Source organism: Anser cygnoides, chromosome 36 (genome assembly GCF_040182565.1).
Source record: "Anser cygnoides isolate HZ-2024a breed goose chromosome 36, Taihu_goose_T2T_genome, whole genome shotgun sequence".
NCBI lineage: Eukaryota > Metazoa > Chordata > Aves > Anseriformes > Anatidae > Anser > Anser cygnoides.
In genome coordinates, this window is record NC_089908.1 from 836,092 (window position 1) to 854,519 (window position 18,428).

At 46.0% G+C, this 18,428-nt stretch overlaps 1 protein-coding gene across 11 annotated transcripts in view; it reads left to right on the forward strand.

The window, feature by feature from the left end:
• CELF4 (CUGBP Elav-like family member 4) overlaps positions 1-18,428 on the forward strand; it is an 888,080-nt gene that overhangs the window by 773,469 nt on the left and 96,183 nt on the right. For 7 of the 11 annotated variants that reach the window (XM_066986951.1, XM_066986950.1, XM_066986952.1 and 4 more), the window contains exons 9-10: positions 12,979-13,044; positions 14,819-14,899. In XM_066986951.1, coding sequence (XP_066843052.1) covers positions 12,979-13,044; positions 14,819-14,899 — 147 coding nt within the window. The remainder of the gene's footprint in view (positions 1-12,978; positions 13,045-14,818; positions 14,900-18,428) is intronic. The other 4 variants (XM_066986953.1, XM_066986954.1, XM_066986948.1 and 1 more) reach the window with 1 other exon arrangement.

The following is an 18,428-nucleotide window of genomic DNA, read 5'->3' on the forward strand; positions in this document are numbered from 1 at the left end:
CAGACATCCCTACTCACCAGATCTCTGATCACAGCTCCAGTCCCTGCAGGAGTTCTCTCTTTCTGTGGCTTTGGTTGGGCTATGGATCCATGCAGCACCACCAGAAAACAATTCCTTGCAGACATACACTTTGCAAGCCATGCTCACATCCTCTCCAAGCTCAACCACTACATACATAATGCTTCATCGTGCACTTTTTGGCATGGACAGAAAAACAAGGGAGCAAAAATTTCGCCTTCAACTAGCATGAGTTCCTTTGGAGATTTGGCCTTTTTGTGCATTAATGCCTGCCCTTTAGTCTTTCAACTTGCAGAGCTATTGAACATGGCAATGTGTCACAACACATAGTGGGGACAAAGAGTATAATCTGTTGTGCCATGACCTGGCGAGTCACTTTGCAGCAGCACAAGAGCATTTGCCATTTTCACATTCATCATAGTAACAAGGATTGCACTCTTCTGCCAACACTTCTTAGCCACCAAGAGCCTGGTGCGTCTCTTGTAACAGTGTGTGACCTACAATAACAGTGGAGGCCATCTGCACTGGTTTCTGCTGTGTTTCGCACCATCAAAGTTCTGCTCTCCAGGAATGGGTCTTGCCCCTACTGGATTGCATTGTGAGGATCTAGACAAAATGCTTGCTGCAGAAATAAAGCCTCCTCAGGAAGAGAAGAGGAGGGCAAGATGAGAAAACTGAGAGATCAAAGGGTATCAAACAAGAGAGAGACAGGAGCAGCTGTCATGGGTTCAGTGACTCAAAATGAGGGAACTGGAAGAGGGCACAGAGCACAGCACTCAGAAAAGAGTGAGCACTGCTCTGTCATCTTCTGCCCAGTGATGTGCCCAGGAAGGAAGCATAAATATAGCCCGGGCCAGGGGATGTCCAGCCCAACTAGAGCCAGGGGTGGACCCAGTGGTAGGGCAACTTTGAGGAGCCTCAGATGGGGAATGTTTTCCAGGATGCTGGCTTCTTCAGTGCATTTAGTCTGGGCATGTGTAACTGAGGACAACGAAAGAAGACTTCCCTCAGCTGTCCATAATGCACTATAAACATGTTTCCTCATTCACAGCTCTCGGTGCTACTGTTTCTGACTGCCTACCACTACCAGGAATAGCTTTATAACTCCTCATTGCAGACACTGCAAAAGTCCCTCCACTCCCCTTTACTTATGCAGTGGGCACATCTGGGCTAGCAAGACAGCAAGCTCCACTTCATGCCCTACTTGAGGCCCACTCCTCTCTGGTGAGGACTACCTGTCAGTACAAATGGACAGCCAAGCCTTTATGCCTACCTTTCCAAGCCACAGCTGAGACTGGCAGCAATTCACCCCATGGGTGAATTCCTGTGCTGTAGAAACTCATGTCTCAGGAACTGACGTGAGACCATCAATTCATTTTTCTTGGCTTAACAAAGAGCCATCAGGCAGTAACCAGTTTCACCCATTGCCAGCAGAGACAGGATTCAAACTCCATCTGTAATTATTATCATTACCCAAACTCATTTTGTAGGGGAGGAGTTGCAGGCATGTTGATATGACAGTCTTATCTGTTAGTTTGTCAATTAGCTAGCAGCACTGCTGATGGGCAGGCTGCTGCTCCAGGCCAGTTGGTCACAGGATCAGTCCTGATCACAACAGACACCCTCCGGTGGCATTGGCCAGGATCAGGGATTCTTTTGTGCAGGCAGAGAAAGGGACTGGCTTCCCCTGCCCCAGTGCATGCCCTGACATTTCAAAGAGGTCACACGGAGTTCCAAGAGCAGGTGAATGAGAAGAACAGAAAAGGAGTGACCTTCCTGCACCTGTAGAAGGTCCAGGATGAAAGCCAAGCCCCCTAGCATTCGGTCTGGTCATACACCATGCCCTAGAAATTACCTGGCTCAGCAGCCCCTTTACTTGCAATAGGAAATCTTTAGCTTCATTGTGTTTGTCCACCCTAAATCCTTGAGTGAGAGCTTTCCCTTTAATATTTTGTATCAGCAGTTCAAAAAATGCAACAGTGAGCTCCTGAAGCATCATTATGAGTGGGAAGCATTTATTTGACCCATTTGTAACTATCTGCCACGTGCCATAAACCACGCTTTACTGGTAAAATAAATAAGTGAATGTTCTGGTTTAACCTGGCCGGAAGCTAAGCACTACACAGCCTTTCATTCACCCTCCCCCCCTCCCTCTCTGGGATGGGGGAGAGATAAGGTCACCCCTGAGCCTTCTCTTCTCCAGGCTAAACAACCCCAGCTCCCTCAGCCGCTCCTCGTAAGACTTGTTCTCCAGTCACCATTGTATCCACTTGTCTCCACTCACCATTAGACTTTTGCACTGGCCATATGAGACTATTAAAAGGTGAATGAGTCTTGCTGATCACTCCTTGGCTCTCCAGTTGATGAATTAGCTTATGGATGGGAATCAGGGACTCTCGGTTGGTGCGATATTGCCACTGGTGCACAGTTGTGGTAGCGATTGGCACCTGCTGTTCTTCGACCCTCAGCAACCCCACAACAGAAGAGTCCTCTGAGAGACCGGGCAAGGTAGACAACTGTTTAATGTCCTCTGTCTCTAAGGCAGCTATGCCAAAAGCCCACCGGAACCCTTTTGGGTCCTTGAAATATCCTCTCCTGAGGATATTTCCACTCATTCCCAGTTAGACTCACTTCAGCCTCCAATACAGTTAACTGCTGGGATCCCCCCATCACCCCATAAATACAGATGGGTTCTGGCCCTTTATAGCTTGATGGCATTAGAGTACACTGTGCACCGGTGTCTACTAAAGCCTTATATTTCAGTGCATCTGATGTGCCAGGCCATTGAATCCACACAGTCCAATAAACCCGATTCTCCCTTTCCTCCCCCTGGCTGGAGGCAGGGCCCCACTAATCCTGGTCAGAATCTTTGTTTCTGTGTCTAAAGGACTGCCTGCTGGAAGTTGAAGCAGCAAATTTCTCAGAGAACCCCCATTTTGTAACTGTTTTTCCTTGCAACTCACATACCCGTGCCTCTAGGGTTGAGGTAGATTTTCCATCTCATTTTCTCATGTCCTGTCCATGGTCACGTAGGTAAAACCACAGGGTGGTGCGGGGTGTGTACCCACCATATCTTCTTCCTTGCACAGAACGACGCTTACCCCTGATGGCTGAGATACTGATTTGTACAGGTGGGGAGGAAGATAAACTCTCTTCAAGTTGGTGGATCTTTTCAGAAAGTTTCTCCAAAGTGTTCTCTTTTAGTTGATGGAACTCTTGAGAAAGTTTCTCCACAGCCGAGACGCAGGCCTGTAGGGAAGAGGAGAGACTTTCTTCGTACTGCCAGAGTTGTTTAGCCACTTCATCCACTGTGGGTTCCTCATCCTCTTTCCAGGTCATTACTGCCAATGAGCTGGCATATGATGATGGTGCACTCCGTACAAAATTCCGTCACATGGGTCGTGTACACTGGACTTCATCTGGATCTGTGGATATTCGTTCATTGTCTGTGTCATCATAAATCACCTCCCGTATGGCTAATTCCCTCAGGTACTGGATTCCCTTCTCCATAGTGGTCCACTTGCCTGGTAGACATACAAGTTCTTCCTTGAAGGGATACCTTTCCTTCACAGCTGACAGGAGACGCCTCCAGAGGCTGTAGCCTGGTGCTCCATCTCCAATTGCTTTATCAATGCCTGCGCCTCTAGCAAGAGATCCCAGCCGCCTGGCTTCCCTGCCCTCTAATTCCAGACAGTTGGCTCCCGTGTCCCAGCACCAGAGCAGCCAAGTGACAAGCTGCTCACCTAGACAACAACCAAAATCTTTTTGCACATCTCGTAGCTCACGCTGGTATAGGGTTCGGGTAGTTACTGTTGATTTTTCAACATCCTCATCTTCATCTTCATCCTCCTGCACATTTGATGGCCCAGCCTCGTCTTCTCTATACCTAGTCTTAGCAGGAGTTTCTCTGCGTTCTAAATGTTCTGACTCTCTAAACCATTTTTTCATCTTGGTTACGGGTGCAACCGACACTGGTACAGTTTCTTTCCCTGGCTCAGCCTTGGGGCCCGTTGTAGGGCTTGGAGTGGCCGCTGGGCCTGTCTCAGTGGTTGAAGTGGCCTCAGGGTCTGTCACTGGGGTTATATTGGCATTGAATGCAGCTCGGTAGGCATAGGCCAATCCCCAGCATGTTGCAGTGATTTGTGTATCTCTGGTATTGCCAGGGTGATGACACACCTTTTTCAAACACTCTACCAGTTTTTTAGGATTTTGCAGTTGTTCAGGGGTGAATTTCCAAAGCACTGGAGGTGACCACTGCTCTAGAAACCTGCCCATATCCTCCCACTCTCCCTGCCACTCATAACTATCCTGCCTCAGGACAGATCTCTGGATGACACTCTTAAGTATTTGTTTAACCTTAGACAAAACCTGAAGTGCATTCAGGAGACATAACAATAAGAACATGCTGGTCTGAACATCCCAAGGATATTCGACATTTTGGAAAGCTACCATAACTCGCCTGGAGTTCTGAAAGGGGTAGAGGAGAAAGGGAGGGTGAACAAGTGGGAAAAAATGTCTTCCCCTGACCCCTCCATAGATTGGCTCCCTGAAGGAAAGCGTGAAAGGTGTAATTGTTAATAGTTTCTGAGGTAGGCTTCCCAAAGTATGGAGTTGATGGCAATGCTGAGTACAAATACCAAATTAGTCTCATGGCCGGTAACTTTATCATATCGTAAGCCGGTGTTACACAGTACAGCAAAATAATAACCCTGTACCAACCCCCAGAAGTGATAAGCAACGCAACAGGGAACACATACAGTAAGTAATGTGCTATATAACTCAATTCGGAAAGCAGGTACATCATACTTGAGATCACAAAAATCGGCATTGTGATTAGCAACTATTAAACTGATGTAATGCTTATCAGAATCTTGTTTTAACATGCTCTGTTGTTATCTCAACACTTCGTGCCCCATGCTGGGCGCCAAAAGGACTGTTGTGGTTTAACCCGGCCGGCAGCTAAGCACCACATAGTTGTTCACTCACCCTCCCCCCTCCCTCTCTGGGATGGTGGAGAAAATCAGGAAAATGAAGCCTGTGGGTTGAGATAAAGACAGTTTATTAGGACAGAAATGAAAAGGATAATAATAATAATAATGATAATAGTGCTACTAATAATAACGTATACAAAACAAGTGATGCACAATGCAATTGCTCACCACCCACTGACTGATGCCCAGTCTATCCCCAAGCAACCAGCCCCCCCACCCCAACTAGCCACCCCTATATATTGTTTAGCATGATGTCAGATGGTATGGAATACCCCTTTGGCCAGTTTGGGTCAGCTGTCCTGGGTCTGTCCCCTCCCAGCTCCTGCTGCACCCCTAGCCTGCCCGCTGGCAGGACAGAGCGAGAAGCCGAAAAGTCCTTGGCCTGGTGTAAACACTGCTCTGCAACAATTAAAACATCAGTGTGTTATCAACATTATTCTCATCCTAAATCCCAAACATAGCACCCTACCAGATGCTAGGAGGAAAATTAACTCTGTCCTATCTGAAACCAGGACAGTGAAGGAACGCACTCATTAAAAATATAATAAGTTGCCATCTTCAATTGTAGTCTAAGCTACTTTAATGATGCTGTGTACTTCCAGCGATCACACTGCAGCCATAATGAATGAGGTTGTTTAAGGCAGCTGTGGGAGTCTTTTCAGATCCAAAGTGTTTTCTCCTCTGATCTGGAAGAAGGTGCAAATACAAAGCGCTAAAGTTTTCAGAGGCACCTAAGTGAGTTAACACCTTGATCTTTATTTTTCAGAGGTGACTTAAAGCAAGCTCCCAAAAAATATGGAGTTAAGCGCCCTAATAGCTTTAACAACCTGAACCCGATTTATGTGTTTATGGGCTCAGGCAATGGGAGGGAAGCCTGGTCCTGTCTCTGCTGTTGAATTAGTACATCACCTTGGGCAACTACCTTCACCTTTCCGCATTTCTGAGTCTTATGTGTCTTTCTTGCTTTGCCCGCTGGAAGCTCTTCATGGGCAGACATGACTCGTATTGTGTGTTTGCACAGCACCCATCTCAGCAGGGGCCCGACTATGGATGAGGCTTGGAGGCAGGAGTATTAAGAACATACTAAGAATAATCCTGATTTCCAGGGATGAGCTATATGAATTCCATACTATGGCCATTTGTTGTCCTAAACAAGCATCTCCTATGCCTGTGGATGCTACAAAAAGATGTTTCCAACCCACAAGATGGAGCGGGGGGCACAAATTCCCTGGATTTCATGGCTCCCCTGATTTGTACAGAAAGAGACAATAGGACAACATGTCTTTGACTGAGTGATGTCCTAAATGACAAAACGAGACTATAAAACACAGAATCAGTCTCTGTTTTCTGCTGGATCAGCACATTCTTTCTATTATTGCAGTTATTGTTGTGTCTGAATACCTAATTAATTACAACAGTAAATGCTGGCTTCTTTAATCACAGCATCAGCTGTCCTAATCAATCTTAATAATATGGAATCTGTACTACGGCACCCATGAATTTTAATCTACATAAATTTCTTAAGACCTGTCGCAAGCTTGTTGTACAAAATGATATACTTATGGATATAGATTAGGGCTGTAGAGAGTGATTTAAATTGGATTTAAGGAGAAGGTGAATAGAACCCTCCCACTCATTTATTTATTTATTTTAATCCTGGACTTCACATAGATTTGTCGTGCTATCATTATTTTATTTCCCCCCCACCCTGACTGAGCAGCGCTAGCTCCATTTGATCACCCTGCACCCTGCCTCCGCCCTCCCAGAGGCTGCAGTGACAGGTCCAGGGAGAGGTGTAAGATATCCCTGGGACTGTGAGGGAAATGAATAGGTGGGGCAGAGCACAAAGCTGTGGATCCAGGTGATAACATGTTTTTGTAGATTAGCGAAGGGAGCAGTGCTGGAAAATAGGGTGAAATAGGTGAAATAAAGCATGACTCCCAGGAAAAGCAGTCAATGAAAAGAAGGGTTTCGAGGGTATATCATATAGGTGGAAGGTTTGCTGACTCCTTCTACCACAGTAAAATCCTAGGGTGTGTAGGGGCCCAAAATTTGCCAGAATTTTGAGAGAAAAAAATCCCTTTTTTGTCTCTCATAGAAACTGGGGCCTTCTGCTTCCAGGTAGTAACCAGCATTGTTTTTCCCCACCACCTCCACTGGCTTCAGTGCAGTTCCTCCTGATTTCATCCCTGAGCATCACAGCAGACTCCAGCCCTCTGTCCTACAACCATTTTCACCTGGAGCACCCACATAACAGCTCAGCTGCAGGTACCATCTCAGGAGGGATTCCTTATAGAACATCCCTTAAACTAATTTTATTTATTTTTAACAGTGTGCTTCTTACTGCCACCTCCATCCTTTCATTCTTAGACAAAAGCTAAATGTGGGGTCTAACACTAGCTGAATGCTCCTTTAAAAAGTTGGACTTCAATCTAGAGTTTTATCAGTAGTAAGAAAGCTTCCTGGTGTTAATTTTAAAGCACTGGTATTTCGTGCTGACTTGGGAAATCATCCCTGGTTTTTGGCATCAGGCAGAGGATTCAGAAAGTGACATTAACAGATCTACTTTCTTTGAAGGACTTGGGAGTCATTTCTTGACTTCCGCCTAATGAATAAGTGCTGCCTTCATTAAATTTATATTTATCGCCATATAGTAGGTCATTGGCTTGTTTTATGTCTCCAGGTTTATGGAAGGTTATCTGCCATGGTCACCTTGTGGCATCTTGGCCAGGATTGTCTTGCAAAGAGACAATAGTATCTGAGCAGAATTTTTCCCGTGGAGATATAGAAATTATCAAATTAATATAGAGGCAATGTCCAGGGATAAGGCTCTTGCCCTGAGCTGCCAAATGAAGTTACTATTAGCATCTGTTTTCACAGTACACCTTTAGTTTGCCCTGGCAAGGCCAGATCCTCAGCTTCTGTAAAGCAGCATGGCTACACTAGCTGCAGTGGGGCTGATGTGACTGATACTTGTCCTCTGGCCTCTCGGGAGCCTCTCTGCTTTTTTTCACTTCACCAGCTGATTCCCGTTTAATCATGTTACATAACATTTAATCACTTAAATGTCTGTATATTGGTCATAAGATCTTCATGAATATGACAACAAGGAAAGCTATTTCAAATGGTATCTATGGGCAAATTTGTACATATAGTCACTAGCACATTTGAGGTCTTTTGCTGATGTCACGACATAAACATGCACTTGTTCTGGTGCAAAAGCCCTTGTAGGTTCTTTATGATAGTCTCATTCCTCATCTAGTGTCCCCTACATCCCCATAGGTCTTACCTGGCCTTACTTAGCTATTTACCTTCTGGATCATGGTGGACTTGAACCCCAGCACAGACAGCATGCAGAGGAACTGTCTCCAGCCCTGCATGCCCATGTTGTCTATGAAATGAGCACAATTATTGGGAGTGCCTGTGAGGGGACAAGTTGCAGGAACAGGGGTGTGGCATTATTATGCATGTTTGCATGGATGTTAGTTCGGTTTGTTTTTTTGACAGTGTGTAACCATTATCAGAATTCAGTGGTCACTCTCTTGAAAAGGATACTTGAAAATTTCAGAACTATTCATAAAGAGTTGAAAGAAAGGCTCAAGATGCAGAAAGCTTCCCCATCTCTGAATTTCATCCATCATTTTCTAGGGATATCAGATCCATTAGTTGTTGTAACACTAACTTCAACTAATATTTGCAGTAACAGAGAAGACTTGTCAGCTGGATGGGGAGAAGGGGTGGCAGAGACAGGGTAAATCTACCTTAGAGGAGCATGATAATATTACGTTATGTGCATCTTACCAAAGAGTAAAGCAACCTTCCCTCCTGGTCTCCTGCTGAGACACAAAAACAATTTACATCTCCCCACCACTGTGAATTTTAGCATGCGGCACACTCCAGCCTACAGTTACAAACAACCCTGGGGCAGGTTGGCTCTGGATCGTGAGCCCCTCGTACATTTGAGCCCTTCCTGAACTTCACACTGGTCATTAGTATGTAGGAGGGCTGTCACTTTGATGAACACAGCATGGCCACAACTTCCTCAAATGTCTAATCAGTGTTTTGAGATTTCTGGATCAATACCAACCGTTGGCTTCATCCATACTACAGCTGGGAGAACAGGCGGTTATGCCCTTCACTAAGTTTAATTCATCTGGCACAGCGAGTGGCAGCATGAGGTTATGCTCATGGATGCCCAAGCTACTCTGGCTTCATGCCAGGGTACCCAGCCAGCCCTGGAGCCTGTGTCCCTGCATCTTCCTAGGCCATGTTGGCCAGCATGGGCACATCCACTGTATTGAAGTCACATCTTCATTTGCTGAGTAAACACGCCTTCGGAGCTAAGGAAGATGAATTTTTCAGTGAGCAAAGGTCATCACTTTTATTTTTAAGAACACCCAGGTTCTTAAACAACACCAAGTAGGTGGTGAATCACCACAACTGCCTTTCCCAGATGGCCAAGGTAGGGTATGAGGCTCTGAATAAAAGAGAGCACTGAACTGGGGGTTGCTGCCTCCCCATGGGGTCTGGTGCTACAGCCCAGAGGTGCTTTTGCCTTGCTCCTTTTCAAGAGCATCCAGGGACTCTTGGGCCATTGTTGCAGTCCTGAGTGTCAGACCAGCCACAAACACCTTGCATCTTCTTTACCTGTGAGTAAATGATTCCCAGCTTGGATCAAAGCTGACTGAAATCAAGGGTTGAGTTATCCCATTGACTTGCATGTGCTGAGAGCCAGGAGGAAATTCTCTCTGTAATCTGGGGCACAAAACAGTCTCTTGAGAAAGAAACTCCCAGTTAGATACTCCCCTTGCTGCAAGTCCTGAAGGCTCAGGGAAATAATGAACTCTAAAAGCTTTGTGTGGGAGGGAAAAAGGCTGCATTTAAATGCCTGTTGTTCCAAAACCCTTTAAATAAAGCATTTGCCGAGTTTTAATATTTAATCTTAAAGGTGAACGGTGATTTTCAGCACATATTACCTACACTGAATGGCTTACTTATGATGGGCAGAGTATGGCTCTGAAGAGAGACAAGATATCCTCACATGGGGTAAGGAGAGCAGCTCCCCAGTGAGCTGGGAGGTCCCATTCAGTTTCTAGCACTAGCACAAAGACAACAACTGTCTCAGGACATCATCTTCGTCATCCAGATGGTGTGATGCTTCTGGAGCTGCTTACACCCATTCTCCCTGAGAAAGTGATCAACCCCACCACGATTTAATCCATTTTAAAGGTCTAAGCCCAGAGCTGGGTCCAGGGAAAGATGTTTAATTGTGAGAAAGAATTTATTCTGATCCAAACCCAAATCAGTAGAAGTATCAGGTTCCCAAAAGGAAAGGCAAAGCCTGCACTCTCAGGCCTGAGAAGCCAGAGGTAAAATAGCTTCTTTGGAGGATTTTGTCATTGTAGCACCCTGTGGGCAGGATACAGACTCAGGTATAGATGGGAGAGTGGGCAGTTTCCATGCATGCCCAACTAAGGCAAGGAAGAAAGAAAAGGCCCACAGTTGGATAGGTACAACTCCATGTATCAACAAAGAGGCAGTCATTGCTAATTGCCAGCATGTCAGAGAAGGAAACAACATGCCCAAGTCCAGCCTCAACTTTAACAGTGTCTTTCTGCATGGCCTGCAGATTGAGCAATGTCAGCACAGACACCTTGGAAGAAATGTTCACCAGCCATACTGCTGTAATGCCCCAGGACATCAGCTAGGTGCTCTGCACCAGCCTGTAAGCCCCAGCAGCCCAGTTTGGGGGCTGGTGTCTCATCCTACACTATGCCCTCCTGGGAAGCTGATTTTTGGTTTCTGACAGGTGTGACCTTCTGCTCCAGCTAGGCTAACCCAGGGCAGAGAAAGGAAATGCCGAGTGTATCTCCTGAGCAGCAAAGAGAATTTCTTTTTCTAGCTCAATAAGCAGATGGGTACCACCAAGAAAGGGCAGTTACCTTTGGGGCAGACACAGTAGATCATCTCCTTTCCTTCAGAGTGCAAGACCATAATTCTCTTATAAAGATTTGCTCCCTCTATCACGTCTCCTTTCTCACCTTGCTCAGGATGTGCCTTCTATTTGATGGCACATGGTCTGTTTGGGGGGGTCCAAGTTATTAAGATCCTTTCTCCCATGGGAGCGCAGGAACTGGTGTATCACTCAGCCTTTCATAACCATTCAGTTTTCTTCTGGAGCAATATGCTCAACAGCCTGTTTTTAGTGGAAAACAGGTTTGAACAGAGGTTAAAAAGAATAGACTTTGGTCACTTCCTTCTTCAAGAAGGGAGGAGTAAGTGGAAAACAGATTTTATACTTTGCAAGCATTTCCTCCAGTTTCCTGCAGCATCTAAACTTTAAAAATACAGCGTTACATCCCCACTATGCCTTCCACTGATCTCCAGAGGTTTTAAGGAATTCTCCTCGTGCCCCTTTTCAAGGGGTGCAAATCTTTACAGTAATTCAGTGCTTTTCCATTCCACATGCATACTGTGGGGCCTGCCAAAGGTCCCACCTGCCAAAGCAATTCAACCAGCCAACTTCCAGCCTAAGACTACAATCCCACCTGTTTCTTCCTGTGACTACCCCGATGATCCAGTAATACCCATAATCAACAGGAGCCTCCAAGACTTAGCCAGCTAATTGAGTTTCTCCCCTCCAATTTTGGTCTTACCATTCATCTTTGCACTTGGGGAGATAAATGTACTAGGAGACCTTACAAGCTGCCATCATTATCAATGGTAATCTTTGCCATTAAGGATCAAATCTGTAATTGCATCTGTAACACAGCACTTTGTCCATGTTCCCCGGGTCCATAGCACTCATGTTTGCCACTGCATCATGCACTTTGGCATGTAGCCAGTCTCTCTCCTTGGCTAGGTCAACAGCACCAGCAGATTTCCTTCCAAGAGGTCCCCATCAGGTGCACCCTCCAAGCCCTTTCCTCCAGCTACACCTCTGCTCTTGTAGGAGGGAAGAAGGTGGGAAGGAGGGGGAAAGCAGCAGTTCCCTAAGGGATCATCCTAAAAGTATGAAGCTGGAGGGACTGAATAAATGTAGAACTATGCAGCATGAATAAATATAAATTAAACTCATAACAAGAAGTGAAATATTAGGGCCAAGGTGACATTTGGACTGGAGGTTCAGCCAAGCTTTGCTTTAAATATTTTATTGCTGCAGATAAAGAAAGAGCTTATCCAACACGTTTCACTCTCTCTCTCTCTTGCTCTCTCTTTCTCTCCCTATCAACCAAAGGGGAAAGGGAAAAAAAAATCTTAAATAGCTTTGGTTGTATTTGAGCTAGACTTCAAAGTTTCACAAAAATAAACAGTTTTAGGGGGAGGAATGCACACTTGTAAAGAGGAAAAAATGCACTTTGAAGCCAGCTAGGGATTGCATGCTTTACACAGAGATCCACAGCATCCTCCTGGAGCAGACAAGTGGTGTCCCCCTCGCCTCCAAGCAGCCTCTCCTCCCCGTGCAGGGGGCTGCCTGGCAGCAGCATGGTCCTTCAAAGGGATGTCAGGGTAGAAAGAGCCAGTGCTCTCTTCCCCTTCCTCCTTCTATGCCCCTGTTGTTTTCTGCTCTGATTGAAAGTTTCATGCGCTTGTAGCCATCACTGAGATCTGAGTGTGCACAGCACCTAGTACAGCGTCAGTCCTGGCTTAAGATGAGGGCTTTTTGGGGGTTGATTGCTGCAGCGCCAAAAATCTGTATGAGTAGAGGTGGTCTCTATAATTTAAACTTAGGAAAGGAGAGGATAAGTTTGTCTGCCTTCTGCTCTGAAGTCGCTCAGGGCAGCTGGGGGACTGTTATCATAGGGGGTCTGCACCACACTGTCTGTAGGGCGAGCAAGCTGCTTCTCCTCTGGAACCTTCAGCCTCTGGGTTTGTCTGTCCCACACCACCCATCGATGAGGGAAGAGAAAGGGGGACCATCTGTCATGTTTTAATCCCTTAATTCCTTCTCTCTCTTCTGTCTCCACAGCACAGAGCCCCACTGCAGCAGATCCCTTGCAGCAAGCCTACGCTGGAGTGCAGCAGTACGCAGGTCGTTAGTATTAACACTTTCTCCCAATAAACCTTTCTCTTCTCTAAAGCCTTTAATCTCTGAACACACCTAAGGGGGCTGGGGGAAGGGAGGTATTTGCTGAGACAGGAACACCAGGGCCACAGATCCTCAGATTAAATTTGCATTACTCATGAAAACAAAGACCCAGGGTCTTCTTCCCCTAAGGAGGCAATCTTCAACCATAAAATACCAGGGAAAGGCTCCCACTGACCTGTACCTTGGTGCAGCTTCATTGACAGGACCGGGTCGGGTCTCCTTAGCACAATGAACAAGTAGAAAATCAGGACACTTGGTTTGGGGGCCACTTTCTGTAGCAACAAAATTGGGTGTTTCCTGAGTGCTGTGGTGTGTAGGGGAGATGGGCAGTCAGACCCTGCTGTGCCTGGCAGGGTTTGGGATGTCTGCACATCCCCATGTTGTAGGGTATGTCTATGCTTTGCAGGTTGGCCATGCGTGAGACACCTCAGCACTGGTTAGCTCTGGTGTGGCTGGAGGTGCAGCTGCTGAAGCGGGGGCTACCACACTCACCCCAAAAGCTATCGTCTCTGCAGTCAGCCTTAACACCATATCCCAGCTAGTTACTCTGAGGCCTGCTTAGAAGCTGCAGACGTACTCCTGGTTCCTCAGCAGCTTCTTCACAACTTCCAGTGGGTCAGCTTCTGCTGACTCTCACGTTGCCCTGTACATGGAGCTGCTCCTTTGCAGCTGATGGACTGACACCAGCCAAAGTGACTTGGTGCAGATCATGACCCTGCCGTGTTCAGCCTCCCCTTGCGAGGTGTCCATGGCCAATGTTGCGAGGAAGCTGCCACCCCAAAGTCATTATTTCCTGTGGTAACTGGAGCAATCATGGGCTCCCGCTGAGGAATGGCTATTATCTCATGTCAGCACTGTATCTGGAAACTTAATTTAATTCTCCATGTAGGGGTTCATTTGCCAGTGTTTTAGTTATTGTCATTTATTGCTTGTGAGGTTTGATAGATGGGAAGCAGCTCAACCCTTTGAGCTGTTAATTAACCCCTCTGTACACACATGGCCCCTATCCCCCTCTCTCTGGGCTCACAGGCGACCCATACTCTGTATTTTTAGCAGCAAGGCACATCATCTACCATCTGTGGTACTGAATGGCTCCCCTTGTCTGCTTGGTGGGGGAGCTGAGGTGGGGAAAATTGTTTAATTGGCGCACACTGTTTCCACTGTGTCTGTGTGAAAGAGAAAGTGTCTGTAGACATGAAAGGATATATATATCTAAGAGTGTATGCACGAGTGTGCCTATACAGGGTGTGTGCATATGAAGGTTACAGTAAGAGAGAGGAAATACGTGTGAACTATTACTATGAGCATGTGAATTAGTCAGAGTGCAAAAGAGATTACACAGGGAAACGTGCATGGGTGCTGCACATGACTGCCAACACGGGCATCAATGTGCTGAGCTCGTCAGTGAGCGTGCTTGTGGTACCATCAGGGATGGTTACGCATCTCTGGTGGGGGAGATCTTAGTGGAGACCCCCGTTTAGACCACGTGGCTGTCCTCAGTGCTACTGTTAGGATGTTGAAGGGAGGTTGGGTCTTCAGGGCCAAGTGCCACCACCTGGAGCACCACTGTGATGTTTCTACTGCATCTCAGGCTGTATGAGGTGGTTAAAATACAGGGAGAAAGTCCACCTTCAGCTTGGTGTGATTGTTTGGTGTGAAAGCTCCATGCTTCCCAGCACTGAAATCTGTCCTTTCTTCTCTCCCTTTCTCTCCCCTATAGCTGCTTATCCTGCTGCTTATGGCCAGATTAGCCAAGCATTCCCACAGCCATCTCCCATGATCCCACAGCAACAGAGAGAAGGTGAGTGAATGGCCTGTTCGTGCTGGACCCAGCATGCCATCCCCACCACATTGGTTCCCCTTCTCACATACCTAGAGAACATCCATTAAACGCCCCATTGCTTCGAATCCCTGGTCCACTGACTCTTTTCTCAATTTCCATATGTGGCATCATTGGCACTAACTATAATATGCATGAACATCCTTGTGGGGAATAGCTGCTGAGATCTATCTTCTCAGCCCCCAGGGACAGGAACACGCTGTTTTGCATGGGCCATGGAAAGGCCTGGTAGCAAAGTAGGCAATAACATCCAGTGGGGGTTTTTAAAGACAGCCAACAAGAATGTGGATCAAAACCACAACTGCATTGGAATAAAGAATTTAATAGGAAACAAAGCACTGGTGGCCCTTCATTAGAAGCCAGTAATGTCATTTCAGAGACCTGCTATTTAGTGGAGCTGATAGAGTCCTTTTAGCCTCCCTCAATAATCAGGAAACAGAAATCAGCCATTTTAGAGTGCAATATCTGTATCAGGTAACAAATCATGTAACAAAGGTACCTATTTATTTCTTTACATTGACTGTGAGAGGAGCCAGGGTTAAGTAGTCTATAGGACAGGCAGCACTGGAGACATGAAAAGTAAGGAGAGGTGAATCTACCCTTATTGCATGTAAATGTTTTGGGAGATAGAATCATAGAATCATAGAATCATAGAATCATAGAATATCCCCAGTTGGAAGGGACCCATAAGGATCATCAAGTCCAACTCCTGGCACCGCACAGGTCTACCCAAAATTTTAGACCATGTGACTAAGTGCACAGTCCAAACGCTTCTTAAATTCAGACAGGCTTGGTGCAGTGACTACTTCCCTGGGGAGCCTGTTCCAGTGTGTGACCACCCTCTCGGTGAAGAACCTCTTCCTGATGTCCAGCCTAAACTTCCCCTGCCTCAGCTTAACACCATTCCCGCGAGACCTATCACTGGTGATAATGGAGAATAGGTCACCTGCCTCTCCACTCCCCCTCGCGAGGAAGCTGTAGACTGCGATGAGGTCCCCCCTCAGCCTCCTCTTCTCCAGGCTGAACAGGCCAAGTGACCTCAGCTGCTCCTCATATGTCTTCCCCTCTAGGCCCTCCACCATCTTCGTCGCCCTCCTCTGGACACTCTCCAACAGTTTCATGTCCTTTTTGTACTGTGGTGCCCAGAACTGCACACAGTACTCGAGGTGAGGCCGCACCAGCGCAGAGTAGAGAGGGACAGTCACTTCCCTCAACTGACTAGCAATGCAGTGCTTGATGCATCCCAGGATATGGTTGGCCCTCCTGGCTGCCAGGGTACACTGCTGGCTCATATTCAACTTGCTATCCACCACAACCCCCAGATCCCTCTTTGCGGGGCTGCTCTCCAGCGTCTCGTCGCCCAGTCTGTACGTATAGCCAGGGTTGCCCCGTCCCAGGTGCAGGACCCGGCACTTGCTCTTCTTAAACTTCATGTGGTTGGTGATCGCCCAGCTCTCCAATCTGTCCAGATCTCTCTGCAAGGCCTTTCCACCCTCAGCCGAGTCCACAACTCCTCCAAGTTTGGCGTTGTCAGCAAATTTGCTCAAAACACCTTCTAGTCCTACATCCAAATCATTTATAAAAACATCATTTATAAAAACATTGAAGAGAATATATCCATGTCAGGTAATGCTTTGCACCCAAAGGGTTGCCTGAATGAAGAGAGGAGTCCCTCATGTTTCCTTTACATGGGGAAGACTAGAAGAGGAGACTGCTTGCCTAAGTGACGCATTTAAGTTAGATGCTTCAGCCTAGTATAGAGACCCTCATTTTAAAATTTATATTTCAGCTGTTATCCTCTATTAGGTCACTGATTCAGGTATATTCTATGTTATAAGTGCTATTATATATATATTATAACATTTAATATTTTAATATAGTGTAACAGAGTGAAATGAATCAAGATTATATTATCAAACTAAAACATTCTGATGGCCTAGAATTACTTTGAGGGAGAAATCTCATTTTGTGAGAAAATTGGAAATGTTGGCATTTCGATCTAATTTGGAATTATTTTTTTTCCCATGTCAGAATTTCCTGGGGAACATTAATTTTGTTAATGAGCCAGCCCTACCACAACAATAACATAGATGATCACAGTGTTAATAACGATACTAACTCTCATCTCCTGTATCCTGGTTGGATAACAAGCCCAGAGCTGCTTGGCTGCTGCATCATTCCCATAGAGATTAGTCATTGCTTCCACATGAGTGCTGAGGCTGCTGGCAGCGGATGGGGTGCATAGGGTGGAACAGATCCAAAATGATCAAAGGTAGAGACGACAACAATCAAAGGTAGAGGTGAAGTCTTGATTCAGACTATGTCAACCAAGCAAAACTTGGGGGTAATTTCAAATTTGTATGGTATTACTCATCTTGACATAGTTTCTGAAACTCAGAAACACACATTAAAATAAAGTGATGCAGGCTTGTGACTCCTGCACTCAAACATGCTGAGGACTTGAATAGCAAGTAGATGCAGAAGAGGCAATGAAGTTACAGCCTCTGAGTGTTTGCTGTAGAGGTGAGGTGTATATGCCACTTACTGTGCATCCAACCAAAGGGCTGCAAAAATTCATACAACCTTATGGCACAGCTCATTTTTAGTTACTGTTGGAAGAGCTCTCTGGTCATAGGCTCTCCTTATGACACTGATTCACAGTGCTGGGGATGCAATCACAGATAGCTAATCTCAGCTCAGGTATGTGGAGTTTACTCATGTAGACAGTGGACACCCAGGATAGGTTGGGACGGCTGCTGTCCCCAAGCCAAGTAATTATCAACAATCTGGAGGGTGAGGAGCATGGGCAGAGCAATGACTTAGCAGCTCAGGTCCAACCAACCCAAATAAACAGGGACCCACAGCAGATCTCTTTGCCGTGTGTTCCAGTGCTCCCACGTACAAGTGTTTCCAACATGGTTTGCCTGTAATATAAAAAATATTCATAAACTGTGCGTTTCTCTACAACTTTTCTTTCCCTTTGTCTGAACCAAGACTATCTGTGCTTCTAGTGTATTAATGAGCAGAAATATCTGTTACTTAAAGCAATAAAACCTAAATCCATGGAAGGTGTCAGGGTAGAAATGAACCTTGATTCTCTTTTCATAAAGTGTCTCAAGGGTTAGATTTTGAGCTGATTTACAGCCCTTTCAAAAACCAAAGTGAAGTGCTTAGTAAAGAATTTTAGTACTGTATTCAGCCCTGAACTGCCAAGTTTACTGATCTCCAATAATCCATTAACTCAGTCCAAAACAAGACCTTTCTCTTGACAGTTAGAGTTTTCACTGAGGTTTTGCCATACCAACAGGGATCTTGCTCCAGTGATCCTGATCCCTTCTAAACTCATTGGCTACGTGCACTGAGAAATAACTTAGCTCTTCAGAGCATTCTGAGCTGAACAACTCTTGCATTCAGTTTCTCGAAAATATACATATATGTAAAAAGCAGTGGCCATACACATAACTGTGTGGTCTACCATGGACTGCCTAGA